Source organism: Notolabrus celidotus, chromosome 1, assembly GCF_009762535.1.
Source record: "Notolabrus celidotus isolate fNotCel1 chromosome 1, fNotCel1.pri, whole genome shotgun sequence".
Taxonomy (NCBI): Eukaryota; Metazoa; Chordata; class Actinopteri; order Labriformes; family Labridae; genus Notolabrus; species Notolabrus celidotus.
The window spans coordinates 4,073,790-4,092,976 of NC_048272.1; the positions used below are offsets into that span (position 1 = coordinate 4,073,790).

Genomic DNA, 19,187 nt, shown 5'->3' on the forward strand with positions numbered 1-19,187 from the left:
TTTTTAGCAGAAAAACAAGACAACACAAAAATCAGTTTTGTTCTAATATCAACAAATTCTTTATTACAAAACATGAAAATGTTGTAACAAAACAAAACAGCTTGTACTTTAAGGGTTCTTTTTTATCAACTGTGTTGTATCTCAATGATTTAAAGTCCAAGTTAAAATAACAACCTCAGACTTCACCTCAAACATGTTGAATAAATTAGAGGGGCACAATCATTTCCACCATCAATCTCTGCATTATGGGTCAAATTCAAGTGAAACTGTTAAGCTCAATGACATTTTGTAAAATTTTCATTGTGTTTAAAAACCGTTCATATTTTTAAAAAAGCTCTAAATTCAAAGTTGTTTCTCTTTTCTCATATTTTCACAATCATGTCTTTAAAAACCCGATTAAAATGGCATAATTCTCCCTTTACCCAAATCCCAAAACATTTTATGTCGTCCACTTTGAGCTCAGGGAGATTATCCAACAGAAAAAACCAAACACATTTAAGACTACAAGTTTATTGGCAGTGTTACTGTGGCAGATTAGGATTATTTATTAGTAAATCCTAATCAATACTTTGATCCCCTTCTTTTGCATCGGAGCACTTGTGTCTGAGTGAGCCAGCCTCATACTGTGGTCACCCTCATGACCACCTCTTGGTTGGCACTGTGCAGGTTGTTGGGTCTTAACTGGCTGAGGATGTGCAGAATAGTGTAGCCACAATGGTGATGGAGAATAGTCCTGACATGTCGACTTGTCCTCTGTGTGCTGCCTGTGGCGCTGTGAGAGGAGCTCCTCTCAACACGGCCAGCGCCTTTACTGCTTGCACTGATGGGGTCACCCAAGTCCTTTGCTTTCTCATAATTCAGCACTTTCCACTGCTGGTTCACCGCCTGCCAGCGCTTAAAGATCCGGTAAACAGACGATCCTTCATGGATTATAAGGCCTGGGCATAAAGGACAAAGGGCAGGGGAGGTTGGGGGCAGGAAACAAGGTTACATATAGACAAACGCTTGTTTGTTTCAATTTGAATCAGGAAGTGCTAAATGGTACAAGAGGTGCAGAGTTAATAAGAACTATATGTACTCCAAAATAAAAAGATTACATATACAGGACTTGTTTGTGTTTTGGACTCATGTTTTGTCAAAGAAACACGTGTCAGGTAAAATCCTTTCACAACAAATAAAGAGGCAGAAACAAAACAGACACACGTGTGCAGCTCACATGTATTATTTCATTTATATTTTGCACAAACAATTAACCACATTAGCTACATGGGTCTATTCTTTAGTTTGTAGATTGGGTTGATACGTTGGTCCTGACTGTAACTCAAACAATTTGAGAATTTCAACAAACATTCATAATTTTCAGATGTTTTGTTTCCATAGCATCTTCAGCACCGTGACATTTTCAGTGAAACATCTTGTCAAAAATCAAACTGGTTCTGGTGCCAACTGGTGAATCCACGACTCAGGATAAAGATCTCCTTAGTTTAACAAACTCCTGTTTCTTTAAGATTTGTAGTCTTGATTGTAATATCAACGATTGAATGCTTTGCAACTGAAATCTTGTACAGATGAGGATCAGTTGTTTTACCTTTGATAATCCCCTGACTTTTCTAACGCCTCATCATCAGGACTTCTACTCGCAAAAGTCAGGATTTTTTCCATCAATCTCAACTGTGTTTGTATTTAATGCCCTTAACTATCCATTGAATACTCACTTATCATTACCATGCTAATGACATAATTGTGAGCATGTTAGCGTGCTGACACTAATCTCAAAGCACTGCTGTGCCAGAGTTCATACTCACAGAGCTGCCTGCAGGGCTGCAGCCAGTTGTTGATCGTGTTAATAAGGTGAGTAGAAGATGTGTTAATTGGAAACCAACTTAGTAACACTTTATTTAGGGCTCTTAAATGTACTAATGATTTCCATGCTAGTTCCCAGGTACTTTTTAATTTAGTGCTAATTGCAAGAATATTTCAAAGATTTTCATTCACAGGACTGCTGTATTTAAACCTGTGGGATATTACAATATAATTGATTCATTAACACTTCACATTTATGCATGCTCAACCAAGACCAAGACCTAGATGAGACCAGAGTGTTCCAAGAACAAGACAAAGACAAGACATTTAGGAATCGAGGGCCAAGACCTAGGCTGGGCAAGAACGAGACAAAACCAAGACCATAAACATCAAAGAACATCATTTTGAGAGTGAACACAATAAAATAGTTCTCTTTTTAATTTGAGTTTGCTTTAAAATCAGTGTGACAGCAAAAAAACAAGGTCTCTGCACTTTTGTTTTCAAAGCAACACAATGCAACAAGTCTTAAATATTAGCAGGTGTGTTCATTTTAATTCTTATCTTATATAAATAAAGATAAATAAAGATAATAATGTGACCTGTATTGCTTGGAATGTGCAAAAAACAAACAAAAACAAGCTGCCATTGTAGCAAGCAATTTTAATTTATTTGGTTTCTTGAAACAAGGTCTTTATCTTTATTGAAGAAACTGAAGTAAATGTAGCTTGATGCACTGGCAGTTACATTTACTCATTTCAAGCAGTCCATGTCTTATTATAGCCTTCTGTATCTTCTAATGAAATGTTTAACCTGATTTATCCAGTGAATGTGGCTTATAATAAGTGTAATGAGATATGTTTGACTATAAGAAGAGTGGTAAAAGTCTGATGTGGTCCCAGCCGTATCTGTGAGCTGAGCACTGCAGAATTTGCACACTGCCAAGTGTTTTTGTTTGCATGTCGATTTACAGATAAACTCCTTATGGATTTAGAAACCAAACTTAATTACAGAAGAGTTTGCGTACATCTCCAGTCCCAAGCATACACACAGCCTCTCATCCTGTCATCTCCATCCATTCCTAATTGTGCGTGTCACTCACTTAGACAGTAACCCTGGGAAGGTTGCGGCTGCAACCAGGGGTAGAAATATCAAACCACAAATGAATTGAAGGTATTGCTTGTTTTAGAATGGTGAATCTTTTTTCTAACCATAGTAATGTTGTGAAAACAGCCTCTCGTGATGGTTTTTGACCTGTCTTGATTTAAAATTCAGAGACCAAGACAAGACAGAGTAAAAATGCTTTAAATTCTTAGACAGGACTGAGACTTTTAAAAAGTTCTCTTGAGACCAAGACCCACCTAGAGTACTTCAACACTTCTCTCTAGATGGCAATCAATCAAACATATTTAATTAAAGTAATGAATACTGATTATATTCTTTGAGTTATGCATTTTTATATTATCATAGTTATACTGTGAAATTGATTAATTTGATTAAATATTGCGGATGAGTTCACTCAAAGTGCTCTGCCAAATTACTTTAAACTTAAACTTTATGAGACATATTCCTATTTAAGACAAACCACAGGTGTTATGTCACGACATGGCAGCCTCAGAGTGTGAGTCTCACCTATGCAAACCATGTCCATGAAGCCATACATGCCGTAGCAGATCTGGAAGAGAAGGTCCTGCCGCTGCCATTTGGCTGAGGGACTGAGCGACGACCACACCAACCAGGAGATACTGGCAATAAGGAACAAAGAGCCCAGGATGATAGCTGCAATCTGCACCTTCTCAATCACAGTCAGAGAAATGGCTTGCCACTAGGAAACACAGAGAGAAACAGAAAACATGAACTAAAAAAAATGCTCTGTATGTGATGTACTTAAGTAGGATACTACAATAGTTGTTGACAAAAGTGTACCCCACCAAAAGACATACATTTATCTCACTAGGTATATCTTGAGTGATTTTTTAATAGTATAAAGTAATCATATTGCATTATATCCTAATGTATTGCATTTTATCATATCGTATCATGTCCCATTGTATCGCATCATACTGTATTGTATCTAGGGATGCACCGTTCCGATCCTGGTATCGGCCAGATCGGACTCAAAAAGCTAGATCGGATATCAGTGACAAAGGGCCGATATATAAAGGGCCGATCCATACGGGAGATCTATTCATCCCAGGATGCTTTTCTGTGTTTAAAATAGCCATGTGCGTCACCTACATCATCAGCACCAGCCGGTCTGTGCATTTTTGCAGAGCATGATGGACGATAACTACAGAGGTTTAGGTGCATGTCACGCTTCTTTTGTGGTTTTCAAAGTCAGAAAAGCCTGAAGTTTGCCAAAACATTATTCTTAGTTTTATCTTCACATTAAGGAATACAGATTGTTAAATCAATACTGGGATCGGATTGATTCAGTATCGGTATCAGCAGATACCAAAGCCCAGGTATCAGTATCAGGACCTAAAAAGTAGGATCGGTGCATCCCTAATTGTATCATATTGTATTGTATCGTATCGTCCCCTAACGTATCGTACAGTACAATATTGTATTGTGTCAGATCATATCATATTGTTCTTTTTTGTATTGTATAGTACAGTTTTGAATGGTATTATTTGGTAACATATCGTGCTGTTGCTGGTGAAATAATGACATAAAACAAATCAAAACAAATCAAATCCAGTCCAGACAAAAACCAAACTATATAACACCAAACCCATTCTGCAAGAATTTCCTAAAATACACCCAAACAGACCCCACCCTCTATGTATTAACTTTTTTTTTGTGTTGTTGTTTTATTTTATTTTAATTTATTTTAATCTTTCTTGTTTTTGTTTTGTTTTGGGTTCCTTTTCTCCCCCCTCTCTTCTCCTCTGTTTTCTCTCTCTTCATAAACTGTATAAATTTGTCCTTCCCTGTTTTGTAATGTTTGTACTTGTGAGTATGTCTGTATCGACTTCATGTTTACACACTAATTGGTGAATTATAAAATAAAAAAAAAAAAAGAGAGAGAAAAAAAACAAAAACATGTCGTGCTGTGTTGTATCATATTGCACCGCATTGTATTGTATATCTTGTATTGTATCATATCAGTGTTTAAGCTAAGATTTACCCTGCACTTTTGAACAGTCTAAATCAGGGGTGTCCAAACTTTTTTCAAAGAGGGCCACATATGATGTTGTCAGAATACCTCAGGGCCAGTGGCTCCTACTGAGACGTAGGAATCCCAAAAGTTATATATGAAATATTTATTTAATAACAATCATTTTAAATTTTGTCTCAATAAATCAGTAACTAGGAAGTCGTCACTTCTCCACAAGCCATGTACACATGAGCAAACGTTATCCTCTTCTGGAGGAAAATGTTTTTCATACGGGTCGGGCAATGTGGGAAAAATATTGTTTCATTATTTTCCTATGGCAGGATCATGATCTAGATTTCATCACACTTCTTTTTTATGTGGTTTTTAAGACCTTTCTGACAAGCAGGCAACATTTTTAGAACAAAATAATTATTTTGCTGAGTTCTGAACATTTTTGATGCACCTAATTTTGCCTTTTCTGCACAATTTCATAATTTTGATCTTGTCTTGTGTCCTCTTTTGTGTCTTCTGAAGTTTTAGTGTTCATCAAGAACATTTTCACATCATGATAAAAACATTAATTTGAAAACCTGTCAACTTTAAGAGTCCTTGTGTTTCTACTTTATTGCCGTCTTGCAGAATTCCCAGAACTTTGGCTTTAGACAGGTAGTCCATGTGAAGCTTTTTGAGATGTTTCTGGATATACTTTAGTTTTGTTTGTAGAAAGAAACTGTGATTAATTTCTTTACTATAAATAACACAATTGAAGATAGAAGCTTGGGGCCATAAATAAATGGACCTTGGGCCGCAATTGGCCCCCGGGCCATACTTTGGACACCCCTGGTCTAAATAATGAACCTCTCTTGGCTTTGAGGAAAATGAGTGTCATTACTAAATACGTTAAAATCTTCTTTGTTTCGTGTAAATCAAGCAGTTTCTAGAAAAAAAGTTATTCAAAAAAGCTGAAGAAATGCCAATTCAGATAAATACAACTGTGTTTAGAAACACTGGATGTTCTTCAGCTTCAGTACAAGTTAAAACTGAACCAGTCCAATGAGCCTGTGTGTTGGTAATGTGTAAACTAACGATCTATAAAATACACAAAATGATCAAAGACCAACAATGTAACTCACTTTTTTCTTGACTTTATTCTCATACTTCCTTTGAATATTTGCAACACAGTCAATTTGGTTTCCAAAGTGAATTTTAAACACAATTAAAGAGAGATTAAGAGATCAAGTGAGGGGTTGTACCTGCAGAGGGTTTTTGGTACTGATGGCCAGGACCTGGTACTTGAAGTAGCAGAGCTCACAGCTCCAGGAGCCTCTCTCACTGATCCAGCGGATAAGGCAGGACTGGTGAGTGCAGCGTACAGAGCCGGCGCAGCGACAAGCGCTCAACAGCTCCCCCTAGAGGACACAAAACACAGCTGCAACTGACACATGGCATTCACAGAGGAGACCCGGTGTTCTAAACTGTGGTTGAACCAACCTGCTTTATGGATTTTATTCAGGAAAGACAGAATTAGAATTAAAGATGAGGATCTGTACAACCCAGCCCTGACAGTAAAAACTGTACATAATGACATTGAAGTGATGTCAGAATTGTATTATACTCGATTTGGTAACAGCAATTGATGCCTGTGAAACACAACTAGTGGGGAAGGAACTCGATGTGCCTTCTTTTGAAAATGTTATTTCATTTATCCACTTTAGAGGTGAGAAATTTCAGGTTTAAAAAAAAAGAAAAAAAAAGTGTAATTTTCCATACTGATTATTATTTCATGATCTTTTTATTTATTGTATTTTACTCATTTTGTCATTACTTGTAATTGATGAATCTGATGAGAGTTGATTTAAACCTAGATATTGTTAAATTTTTATTTTGACATTATTAACATTCTTAATATTATTTATGTTTGTATTTTTATTTATTTATTTTATATTGTTCTATTTCTACTTTATTTCTATTTATTTATTAGTATAATTATTTTTTATTATTTAAACTATTATTACTACCACTCCATTTGCTGACCTGTTTCACCAGAATTCTGATGATGTATAATTGTCAAAACAAGCACAAAGCAAAATGTTTGTAATTGCTCTATGGTTGCGAATAAAAACAAAATTACAAAAAAAAAAAAAAGAAAAGAATTGTATTAGAAAATATTTTGAGAAAATTAGAACAACAGAAGACATAAGTGGGTTAAATGTGGCCAATTTTTGAGATGCATTCAAAGTTTGTCCTGAAACTGGTGTCAGATTACAATAAATTACAACTGTCAACCAAGACGTTTTTGGCTTGTACTTTCTGGATGTTGTTGATGTCACCTGAAATACTTTGGGTAAACTGAATATGACATTAGCCTAGTTTTACTTATTAACTGACATTCTTTTCTGAAGGCAGGTATGATTTATTTTTCATATCTGAGAGATGAAAAGCTTTAAGGTGACACTGAATAATAATGACAAACTGTAAATAATGTAAGATATCATTTAGCAGTGATTTATTAATGCATGAAGCTTTCTTGTATAATAAAGAGTATTGCCATTCAAGCTTTGCATACTGTGAATCCACTGAGATCATACTGCTGTTCCTTTCAGCTTTCTTGTTGATCTACATCTTCCTCCGTTTTCTAAATATAAACATGCATATATGTTTTTCTGTCTGTCACTTCTTTGTTCAGGGAAAATCTGGTCTGTTTTTCATTTTAGTTGAAGTCTGATGAGGCTGTAAGTCATCTCTAGTCACTGTTGTTCCTCTCGGAGCCTTGTTACTAGTTGGCAACAGAAGCTCAGGTGGTGAGATCAAAGCCCCCACATCTCTGCTACACTTAGTGTTCACTTTCCCTGCCAGATCACAGCTATTTTTATGCTTCTTTTTAATTCACTGGAACAAACCTAAGCCTCACTTAACAAAAATATAGGACATCAGTCTGTTTTTATTCTGTATATTTGAAATAATGTGTGAATATGTGCTAAAAATAGCTCTAGGAATATGACTTTAACATGATATGTTCGCTCAGTTCTTTGTGAGAATACAATATGTGTTGCTGTTTATCGGCCACTCTGAAATGTAGATTATTTTCTGCCTGTTCAGGTCACCTCACAGTGTTAACTTGTCCTTGTCAGCAGTTTGTAGTCATATCTCTGCAGTATTTTTGTTGCAGCCACAGTTCATTCATGGCGGGGGGGCTGGGTTTTCAGAGTTTCTTTAACATAACTCCATAAATTAATCTAATTGCAGCGGCGTGCCTGGTCGCCACATGGACTTTTAGGATGACATGCGTGGATTAATGATCTGCTCTTACAGAACTAGCCTGAGTCAATGCAGTCCAGAAATCCTGAAGCCTCCGATAGTTCACTTATTGTTCTTTTGGCTACTTGGGAAAATAAAAACACATTCCTCTTGTTAGTATAAAAGTGATTCAAGCATCATGTTCTCTGAGTTTAACTTCGCCACTTTGCACATAATCAGCTAAAGCATACACGTGCATTTAAATCTTGAGCTGCAGAAAATAAATGAAACAAAATGTAATAAAACGAGAGTGTGTACACGCTCCTTGTTTTGATATAGTTGACAATCTGCAGCTAAACCCCTTCATCTGGATACAACTTTCCTTTCCTCTGTCACTTTGCTGCAGCCTCAAAAGAAATCACAGGACATCTGGCTCAGGTTTTTGTTGTCAGTGTGAGACTCCCAGAGGCCCTCGTACTGACAACACTCTCACACATCTCATTTTATTTCCCGTCTGACTCTAGGTGATGTGCTAGGTCTTTAATTAGTTGGATATCTGGAGGGGGACTAAAAAAACTTTGAGACGTCCGGCAAAGTCTGACTCCTCAAGGTTGATTTCGTCTGACGTGCTCAAACCTCCACGTCTTTGAAAAGAGTGATGCAAAGCATATAATGCCTGATGTCCTTCATGTTCACTTATACACACTTATGCTGTACCTTGTGTCGCCTTCATGACAGGTAAGGGAATGACTGAAGGTTCAATGCTTCTCTCACTGAAATCCCTCTGAATGATATAGAGTTCAAATGTCGAGGAATCATTCTCAGAAACAATTCTTTCTTCTTTTTTTAAATTACCTCCCTTCCTGGATCAGATTCTGTGACTGTTACTGTGGATAGGGCTTAATTGTTTTGCATGATAAATATAAAGTCACTCCTGCTCCCCAGCCAGTTCTAAACTGATGCCCTCTATATGCTCACTGTTATTTTAAGACCTCGGTTGATAGATTGAGTCTCTTTTTTCAAGTCAAAGTCATTCTGGATTTTTCCTTTATGTCCAAGCAGACTTAATGCACACTTGAAATATTTGAGACAGCTTGGTATTGATTTGGAGAACTTATATCTTCACTATGACCTTTTATAACAGGATGTATTTAAAGTGAATAACTAAAAGAACCCTTAAAAATGTGTATATTTCATAATAAAGTCTTGCATTAATCACATATCTTGCAGAACAATGATCAAATAAGTTCCCCTGTAGGTGTTCCTAATTATACTGGAGTTTTTATTCCTTGGGAAAACAAAGGAAATGTTGACGGCTCATCCTGCATTCAGCGGCGTATGCAAGCACTGAATGAAAAGCCAAATTTTGGACTATTATCTCCACACACTAGTGCCATAATGCAGCTGTCAGTTGAGTTACATCACCATGTCGTTAAAAGTTTTTCTTACATTTTGCACCATCAACATCCACGGCAAATCATACAGCACTTTGCAAGCTGTTTGAAGGGGCACTTCGTTGATTTTATACAATTACATCTGCATACTGGTTTTCAGGACTACCACTCAGTCAAGAATGCAGTTGTATAGAGCCTTCTGTAGCTCTAGAGAAACTCTGCCATGTCTGAGAAAATAACCCTGATGTCATAGTGATATAATCAGGGTAATCAGCTTGGAGACTGCACATCTATTACTCACAGCCTGCACTACAAAGACAGACATTGACAAAGCTGGGACAGACTTGCAAAGAGATGCCATCTAGTTGCATTATGGGAAATGTCTGTTTGCATGTTTGGGACTTGGTCCATGCTTGTGAGCAGGGGCGTCGTAGTTGGGGGGGAAGGTAGGACTGACTACCTAGGGCACAAGTGGGGAGGGGGGGGCTCTTAATGTGTTTTCTACTACACTTTTCTTTTGTTTTGTTATAACTGCAATAAGATAACTAAAATTGTCTGAATAAATAAACAAATTCAGAATTCCACGGCTCCGTGAGATGAGCGTCTCATGCCTGAAGTGGGGAATTGTCATATTTTCATAGCATTAAGTGTGGCTGAATCTGATTGAAAGTAAACTGTATGTTTTTAGAGTTTTCTTTGACTTCATGAAGTTAGATTATACTAAATAATGCCCCCTTGTTGTTATTCAACAAGTCACTTGGCTTTAAATAATCTTGTTTAAAAGGGTGGACAGTTGTGCAGTTACATTTGGAGAAATTGTAAAAAATATTAATATGTAGCTTAGATTTGAGTCAGTTAACCAGGATAGTTTTAAGCATACATTTTTGTATCATGCAAATAAACCTTCCATGATGATAATGGAAGGTCTTGAACTGTTTGGTTGCTCATTGTAGATGTTCCTTATTTTGAAAATAATAATAATAATAATAATGATAATCCTTACTTACTTTTGTGCATTGCCTTTACACTGCTTGGCAGTACCTGCACCTAAATTGACATGAAGCACTTTGTTACTCTTACTGATCTTGTTTCCTCTTGTCTAGATCTTTGCTTGTGTTGTTCTTGTTCTCGTATGTACGTCGCTTTGGATAAAAGCGTCTGCTAAATGGCATTGTAACATTGTAACATTATTATAGCAGCAATGTTATATTCTGTAGGGTTGGCTGTGGTGATGGGGACCACTGAGATATCTTTTCAGGGGGCCCAGAATTCCTGGTGACGCCCCTCGTTGTGAGTAACAATTTAAGAAATCTCAGCCTCTGCAGCTTCAATTTGAATGATTCTTATTAAAATGTGTCTCTATGAATTCCCCAAACAATGGAAGTGCAACACCTGACTGCTGCAGTTACATGTTAGGCTGAAAACCTGCTTATTAAAAGGTTAGCATCAAGCTGTTTACTGCAGACATAAAATGATTGTACACCATATCCCATGACAGTAATTTTCCTGAAACATACCTAAGTTACATGACACATTTATCTCATTTAATTCCATGGTAGCAGGAGCTAAGATTGATTCAAACAGCAGTGGAGTTCTGAGCATGTCCTGAGGTTGACCTGCATGAACTCACTCCCCTCTCTGAGCACCACGTGGTGTTAAGGCTTCATTAACCTGTGAGCACCTAAAGTCCTGAAGTTTCTGCAGGCCTCTTATGGACACCAATTTGCCAGGTTGAATAGCTGGCCCTGTTGTTTGAACACAAGAACCCTTAATAACACTTAAAGTATTTAATCATACCTTCTCTGGCCCCTGAAAGCAGATCCGGCACTGCGGGGATCGCATCCCGCACTCTGACAGACTCGCGAGGGAAGCTGCTTCTAGGCCTCCACCTCCTTCTGCTCCCTGAGGTTTGGCTTCTTCCTCACAAGCCATGCTGCGTGGCCGTGGGTCAGAGCCATAATACTCCTCCTCATCGTCCCGGTGAGAGCAGGTCAGGGGCGAACAACCACAGCCCCCTATAGCAAGCCCTCTCATCCTGGTCTGCGTGTCCCGGTCTGTGCCTGTGTCAGTTCTCCTGCTGGATCCGGATCTCATCAGTACCAGCACTTTGAGTTCATTGAAAAACATCCGGATCCGATACTTAAACATTCTTTAACAGCTTTACTAGACAGGCACAGCTGCTCCGAGAGTCAGCCTTCAGCTTGACTGTAGCAGGTCCATCATACATAGTGCTGTTGATGTATTATTACTATTTTTATTGCTATAGCATCTGAACCCTTTTATTCAATAAAACACAGATCTTGGTCAAAAAAGCACGCGAGGAACATGATAGGCTACTGCATCAGCCCATAGCTCTTTGCATATCCTGTTGTTATAGCATGTGCACCACCGTCCAGCCAATGGGGAAGGATTCTTTTTCATAGATAAAGGCGTTTTCTTTCTGGATTCAATTGAGGCAGTAAACCATACAGAGTGAAGCACAAACATTAAAGTCTCATGGCTCCAACAGCATCCTCTCATGTCTACATTTTCATCCCAGGTATTTGCCAGTAGCTGCAAACACGAGTGTTGTTTTAAAGCAGCACGAGTCTTTGCTTCTTGGGGATAAACAGCAGCTCGGTTGACTGAGGAGAGAGTTCAATCATTAAAAACTGATTGCATCAAAGGCGATTTACTATCGAGTTTCCAATTCACCCACAAAAAGGTGGAGTTACTGGAGATGAAAGACGAGCACCCTTTGTTGTCTCGAGGTTTGCATTCATCACTTCACCTGTATCATCTTTGCTTTTGTTGATGGTAGATCAAACTGATTGTGTCCCGCTCCCTCCCGCCTTGGGCAGGTCTGACCCGGTCAAAAAGTTACAATCCAGCAGTGTTCAATGTCAGACACAGACCTTAAAAACCCACAATACTATAAGCGGTAAAATACTTCAATGCATCTAGCAGTGCTTCTTGTTTTTCGATCATCTTTGCGCCATAAATCAGGAAGAGGAAGGATGACAGATATCCTCGGAGAAAAACGAGCCTTGCATCCGTCCCTTTCTTCTTGGCTGTTAAATACAGCCCCACCTCTTCACCATCATCATCATCAGCGTCATCATCATTATCACATCTCCAACAAGGCCCAAATAAGTCAGTGAGACAATACTCCACATGGCAGGCTGCAGTGATGTGTTCAAGAGATCCAGGATGCTAAAACTTGACTTCAATTGGTAATTGTTTGGGCGCTGAGAAACTCCCACAGTGACATATGTGTCTGCATCGTGACGGGCTGCAGCTCTCTATGAAAGCATCCTTCCTTCTGTGCAGCTGAGAGGAGCAGAAATGAGTTCCATCCATAGGGTTCCATCAGGAGTCCACAGCAGCGCGCTTATAGAGGCGGCTGTCCAAGGTGCTGATAGTCACGTGACGTAGAGGCCACGTGCTGTTGTATTCATGGACTGATGGAGAAAAGACAACCAAATAGGGAACCGTGTGTGTGTGTGTTTTTATAGAATTTACATAAACTCAAAGGTTTGAATCTTTGTATTTGTAATGTGGTTTTTAGGTCAGAATTTGCAGTGAAATCTGTTTTATTTATTTAATCTTTATTTATTCAGACAGCCTCATTGAGAATAAGATCTATTTTCTATTAGTGCTGGGTGATACTTTCAGTGATTTTAAAAAAAATTATAAAATGCAACGCTTGAAAGACAACTCCCATGACAAATTCTGTTCATTTAACAACTTTAATATGCAAATCCTTTGGTGGCCTTTTTTTAAACAATGAAATTAATTTAGAAAAACACATAAATGATAAATAATTAACATTCTTTATTTAAATTCTCTGAGTGGAAAGCTTAAAACAGCCTATTGATCGGTACAAAACTTTGGAGTAAGTTACCCTAAAAGAATCAGAAGTGACACATGCGCTTTTATTTCAAATTTATTAATTAGCATAGATATTTTATTAGAGTAATCGATACTCAAATGAGTAGAATGTGAGAATCAATATATCAATACCAAAGAATGGATACTCCCACCACTATTTTCTATGTGATACCAGATAACAAACAAAACTCCCCCGAGACTCTCCATCTCCAAAGCTATTTTTTTTAAAGGTGACATATCATGCAAAATCGACTTTTTAATGGTTCTCTACCCGAAATATGTGTCCCTGGCATGTCTACAACCCCCCCCCCTGAAACGAGCCATTTCAGTTTTCAGTGTTTTTCATACGCCACAACGCCATCCGGTCTGTAACGGAAGTCAGAGCTCGGAGCTTGTTCAGCCCATAGACTGTATAAAATACAACTCAACCCCTCCTCCGTTTTTCATTACCTGCACACACGTGTGCTAACAAGGAGCTTAGGAGGGAGACATGCTAGTTGTAGGCTGTCTTAATAAACACAAAGGTCGGTTTTACTCCCCACGTCTGCAGATTTGAAGATCTAGTGGATGATTTTTATTTTTCATGGAAAAGTTCTAGCGCTAGTTAGCATAGCCACATAGCTATGTTCGTAGCTGTGTACCAAGACACACGTCGACATACTGACAAATAAAACAACAAGATACACTAAATCTGTGACCAATCGTTCAGAAAGGTCCTGCTGCAGGCGCCTCTCCGTCAGGATCAGATTCTGGATCAGATTCAGGGGGTTGAAGTAACGCGGGTCTGTGAGCAGCCGTGTATATTCAGCCAACATGTAAACATTAGATCAACGTGCTGGAGAGCCGAGGCCACATCCACTTCCTGAGGGGGCGTGGTCAGAGAGCTCATTCTCATTTAAAGGCACAGACACAGAAAACAGCCTGTTCTGAGCAGGGCTGAAAAAGAGGGGTTTACAGGCAGACCAAAATCTGATTTCAAAGTGTTTTTTTGAGCAATAAACTTTAAATACATGTTTTGGGGACCTCTTAGACCAATATATTTTGATGAAAAAGAGCATAATATGTCACCTTTAAGCAGACACTTCAGTGATACTTCAATTTTAAGGGCACACTTTTAAGTGAAAAAAGATCACTGTGTTTTGCGTTGTGTTTCTCTGTGCTTCTGTAAGACTGATAGGAACTGTTGCAGTTCTCCAAGGTCGTAAACAGAAGGCTTTTATTTGATAAGAAGTTAGGTTTCCTGTATTCCCATGACTCCTCTTTTTGCAGATGACATATTCTACCTATCAATGATCTTTGTTAGACCGCAGGATATTACCTTTTTTGGAAGAAGCTTCCTGTCAATGTACTACACCTGTTTTCATTCTCTCATATATGCTGTTTGAGCTCACATTTCGGGGCAGAAGACATCTGACTTCCACTGAGAGAAGTTCACTTGTTGTCTCCCTCTTTGCAAAGAGTGCTGATAATAAAACTTGACAAAAGACAATCATTTGTCTCTCCATGAGTTGATTTCATCTATCACGCTGACATCATAGCCTGAGCACAAAATTGCCATTACATGCCCCACAGAGGTTGCAGTCCTCATTGCACTGCATTTTAAAAAAATTTGTCACTTGAAATGCTCTGTGCACATTAAAGTGTGCAACTAAAAATGCAGTCTTAAATGTTTAAATAGCACTAAGAAGTGATGATTACAGTTAACATTTTAAAGTGCACTTATTAGTGTACTCAAATAAAGTGCTTGAGAATGTGCATTTAGAAAATGCACCTAAAATTGTGCATTTTAAAGTCAACACTTATAAGTGCATTTAAGAGTACATGCTTTAAATGCTCTTATAAAGTATTTATTTTAGGTGTGCACCTAAAAAAAAAGCTTTCTAAGTTGTACTTAGATGTACACAGTATGCACTTAAAAGTTAAATCTGAAGAGTGCACTTGAAATGAAAGAGTGGCTTCAAAAGATACCCTATGTTTAATTAAAAATAGCTCAAAGACAACATATCAAATGTTCAAACTGAATAATAATTTTTAAAGAAATGCTCATTATAAATTTGATTCCAGTAACATGTTTCAAAATGTTGTTACAGGGGAAACAAAACACTGAAAACGAGTGCAGTGCTACTTTTCGGGTAATGACAAGTCTAATGTCTGCTATTAGAAAAGCAAATAAAGAATTTTCAGTCTGACATCTTGTAGAGGATACATGTCTCCTAAGCAGAACAAGAAAAAGGAAACTGGGAAGTCCAAGAAGGACAAGGACCCAGTCAACAAGTCTGGAAGCAAAGCCAAGAAGTAGAAGTGGTCCAAGGGAAAAGTGAGGGTGAAGCTCAACAACCTGGTGCTCTTTTACAAGGCAACCTATGACAAGTTGTACAAAGAAGTTCCCAACTATAAACTCATCACCCCCGCTGTTGTTTCAGTGAGGCTATAGATCCATGGTTCCCTGGCAAGAAATGCTCTCCAGGAACTGCTTATCCAAATACAGAGCACAGCTGATTTATACTCGCAACACCAAGAATGGAGATGAGGAGGCAGCGGCAGAGAAAGCTTGAACAGGTTCTCTCATCTGCTTCCTTTTACTGAGCTGTTTGTAAGGAAAGTGAATAAAAGAAAAAAAGAAAAGCTAATAAAAAGTAATATTAATATGAAAAAGTACTTGTACCTTTACTCACAATACCTGTAAATACTCCTTCAAAAATGAGTCAAACTGTTCATGTTTCTTCACACACTGAACAGTTTTAGAGATGCAAACATGTTTATGACTTTTGTCCCCATTTCTGGTCACAAACACAGACACTGGAATGAGGTCTTTTTCGTGCCGGACAACAGAGCACACAAAGAGTAATTGACCAGCAAGGACTCTATTTATAGATGAGTACAAGTCAGCCATTCATCTTTTTTCTTCTGAGATGCACTGGTCCAAAGCTGGCTGGCAGTGTGCAGCTTGTTAACCAAAGAACATTCAAAAGAGGAATCCAATCAAGAAATCAACTTTTTTTATTGGGTGGCTTCAATCGAATGGCTCATTCCATTTGTCCATTTCTGATTTCATCTCTTTGTTAACATCTGTCGGCAGTACACACTATATTATAAGTTCATGTTAATTAATTATATAGGCCTACCAAACATATACTGCGACTTCCTGCCATGCTTCCACTGTTAAAGCAGTTGTAAACATTTGTTTTTAAAGATGCTTTATAAATACAGTTATTATTATTATCATAATTATTATTATTATTAGTAGTAGTAGTAGTAATTAATTAAACTGATATGTATGGTTTACACTAAATCATGATAATAAGAAGAGCAACTTTAGTGATATGTGGTATGCTTTGTTCCAACTACTGATTCAATAATATAAATTTTAACAGCGTACATTTATTGTGTAGCATTAATTTATCGCGACATGTTTAGGATATGTAACAGAGTAAAGTCAGGCAGGCGATGGCTCATTAATCCACAGTTTGACAAGGGCTGATATAGGCTCTATTTTTTTCTATGCATTCTATTCCCATGTTTATTAATTAACTATTTTGTTTATTTGTTTTTGGTTCATGTTTATCTTGAATAAACTTCTGTTTGTTTTTTTAACACATCCAATATTATGGGGTTTGATCTGATTCTTCTTTTCTTTTAGAAGAAGTGGATAAGACAATATGAGTGTGTGTACTAAGAAACCAATACATTATGTTTTTATTATGTAACAACTAGGCTGTTTATATATCGAAAGTTCAGGTTCAGGTTACTTTATTAGTACCCGTAGGTAAATTTGTTTTGCAGCCAGTGAGATGTCAGGTCAATACAAAATTAAAAGATAGATGTCAGACAGAACAAACTACTTAATGTGCAAAACATAAAAAATATCCTAAAACCAATCTAACACTAAAAATGGTAAAATGAACAGACATGATAAAATGATAAAAGTGCTAAAGGTTCAATTTAAAGCGCATATCAGAGAACAGTCAACCAATAAAAACGATAGAATCACATGAACAAATAAGACATTCTGGGCTCAAGTCTTAAATTTGGAGGCTGACTGTGTGAGAAAATAAAAGCTATTGCTTGTTCAGCTCAGTGATAGCAGCAGGAACAAAGCTCTTCTTGTGACGCTGTGTCCTGCACCTTGGGACTAAAAACCGTCGTCCAGAGTGAAGAAGCTGCAAATCACTGTGCAGAGGGTGTGAGGTATTATTTAAAATAGAGGTGGCTGTCCGCTGTAACTGATTAGTGTACAGGGATGCTGTGGATGCCTGTGGCTCACCAATCAACTTGCTTGACCATTTAACAATCTGGTTTAATGAGTTCTTTTCCTTCAGAGATATTTGGCCAAACCATGAGACTAAAGAAAAGGACAAAACAGATTCAATAAAAGCACGGTAGAACATGGTCATGATTGTTCAATCAATGTGAAAGAAAGCTAGTTTTCTTTTTACACACTGCTGCACAGTTTGCCTCAAAGTTCAGTAACACGTCATAAATAAGTACTGTACAAAATCATTATGATTATTATCACTTATAGTATTTTCATAATGTGCTAGGGCTATATTTCCTTATTTTTTTCTCTATATCTATGTTGATATACTGAATAGTATTTGATTTGATTTGATGTCTTTATTTCGATCATGTAAAAGTAAAATAGAAAAAAAAATACAAGTAGAAAAGAAGAAATAGTTATACAAAAGAAACAAAATCAATCAGTTCCATTAGCAAACACTGAAACATTTTACTTTACATGTGTGAAAAGGAGTAGGAAGAAGTTCAAACGTATCTAATCCTACCCTTTTATTCACTATTATCTGCCATTATACTAGTGAACTCCCACACGTCAAATCTTCATATATAATATTCATATTTACACCTACAATCAAAAGTAAACCCCTCATGATTATCAACACTTGTCTTCCTCCTTGTACCTCATATTGAGAATGTTCCACTGATTGAAAGTATGATTTATCAATTTAATTTCTTCTTTCATGTTTGTTTCATTTTGTTTGTTTTTTTATAACTCATAAGCTTCCTCCAAACCTTTTGTCATTTGGAATATTTATTTGTTTCTAATAAAGTTACAACAAAGAAATTAAGTTCAAAGAAATTATGAGATATGTCTGGCACAGCCTATGTGTAGGCATACTCATACCCACAAGTTACATAAACTGGAAGAAAAGCATTTCTAAAATGTACTAATATATATATGAGGTCAAAATATTTAGCCCCCCTTGTGAAATCAGATAAAACCCTTGATTTCTCCATGAAAATGACCATTAAAAACAAGTGTTTATAGTTTATTCGTTTCCAAAAGAACAAAGTCAAAATGTTCACTATGTTTGATTTGGATATTTTATTGATGCAATGAATTGAAACAAGAAAAAGTAAAAATGACACGTCCAAAATGATTAGCCCCCTGGCCCTAAGTAGTCAATAGTGCACCCTTTCTGAGCCACACCTGACAATAACCTCTTCAAATAGTTCTTTACAAGGTTGGCACATGTCTCTTGAGAAATTTTGGCCCATTCTTCCAATGCAAATTGTTCCAACGGGTCCAAAGTCGTGGTTTCTGAGCATGGACATTCACTTTGAGCACCCACCACAGATTCTCCGTAGGATTGAGATCTGGGCTCTGCACGGGCCACTCCAGGACCTTGGTTTAGGTGTCCTTTAAGAACTGTTGGACTAATTTTAAAGTATTCTTTGGGTCATTGTCTTGTTGGAAGACCCAGCGCCGAGTTAAGCCTAGACTAAGAGCAGAGTTCTTCACATAACTTTCTTTTTTCATGATGCCATGC

General features: G+C 37.4%; 1 protein-coding gene across 1 annotated transcript; it reads right to left on the reverse strand.

The window, feature by feature from the left end:
• Positions 1 to 42: 42 nt before the first annotated feature.
• On the reverse strand, positions 43 to 12,934 carry LOC117823554 (E3 ubiquitin-protein ligase MARCHF9-like). The gene is made up of 4 exons (XM_034698809.1): positions 11,329 to 12,934; positions 6,154 to 6,309; positions 3,433 to 3,625; positions 43 to 938 (listed from the first exon to the last, which is right to left on the reverse strand). The coding sequence occupies exons 1-4, from the start codon at positions 11,677 to 11,679 to the stop codon at positions 619 to 621; spliced, it is 1,020 nt and encodes a 339-aa protein (XP_034554700.1). The 5' UTR covers positions 11,680 to 12,934; the 3' UTR covers positions 43 to 618.
• Positions 12,935 to 19,187: the final 6,253 nt, after the last annotated feature.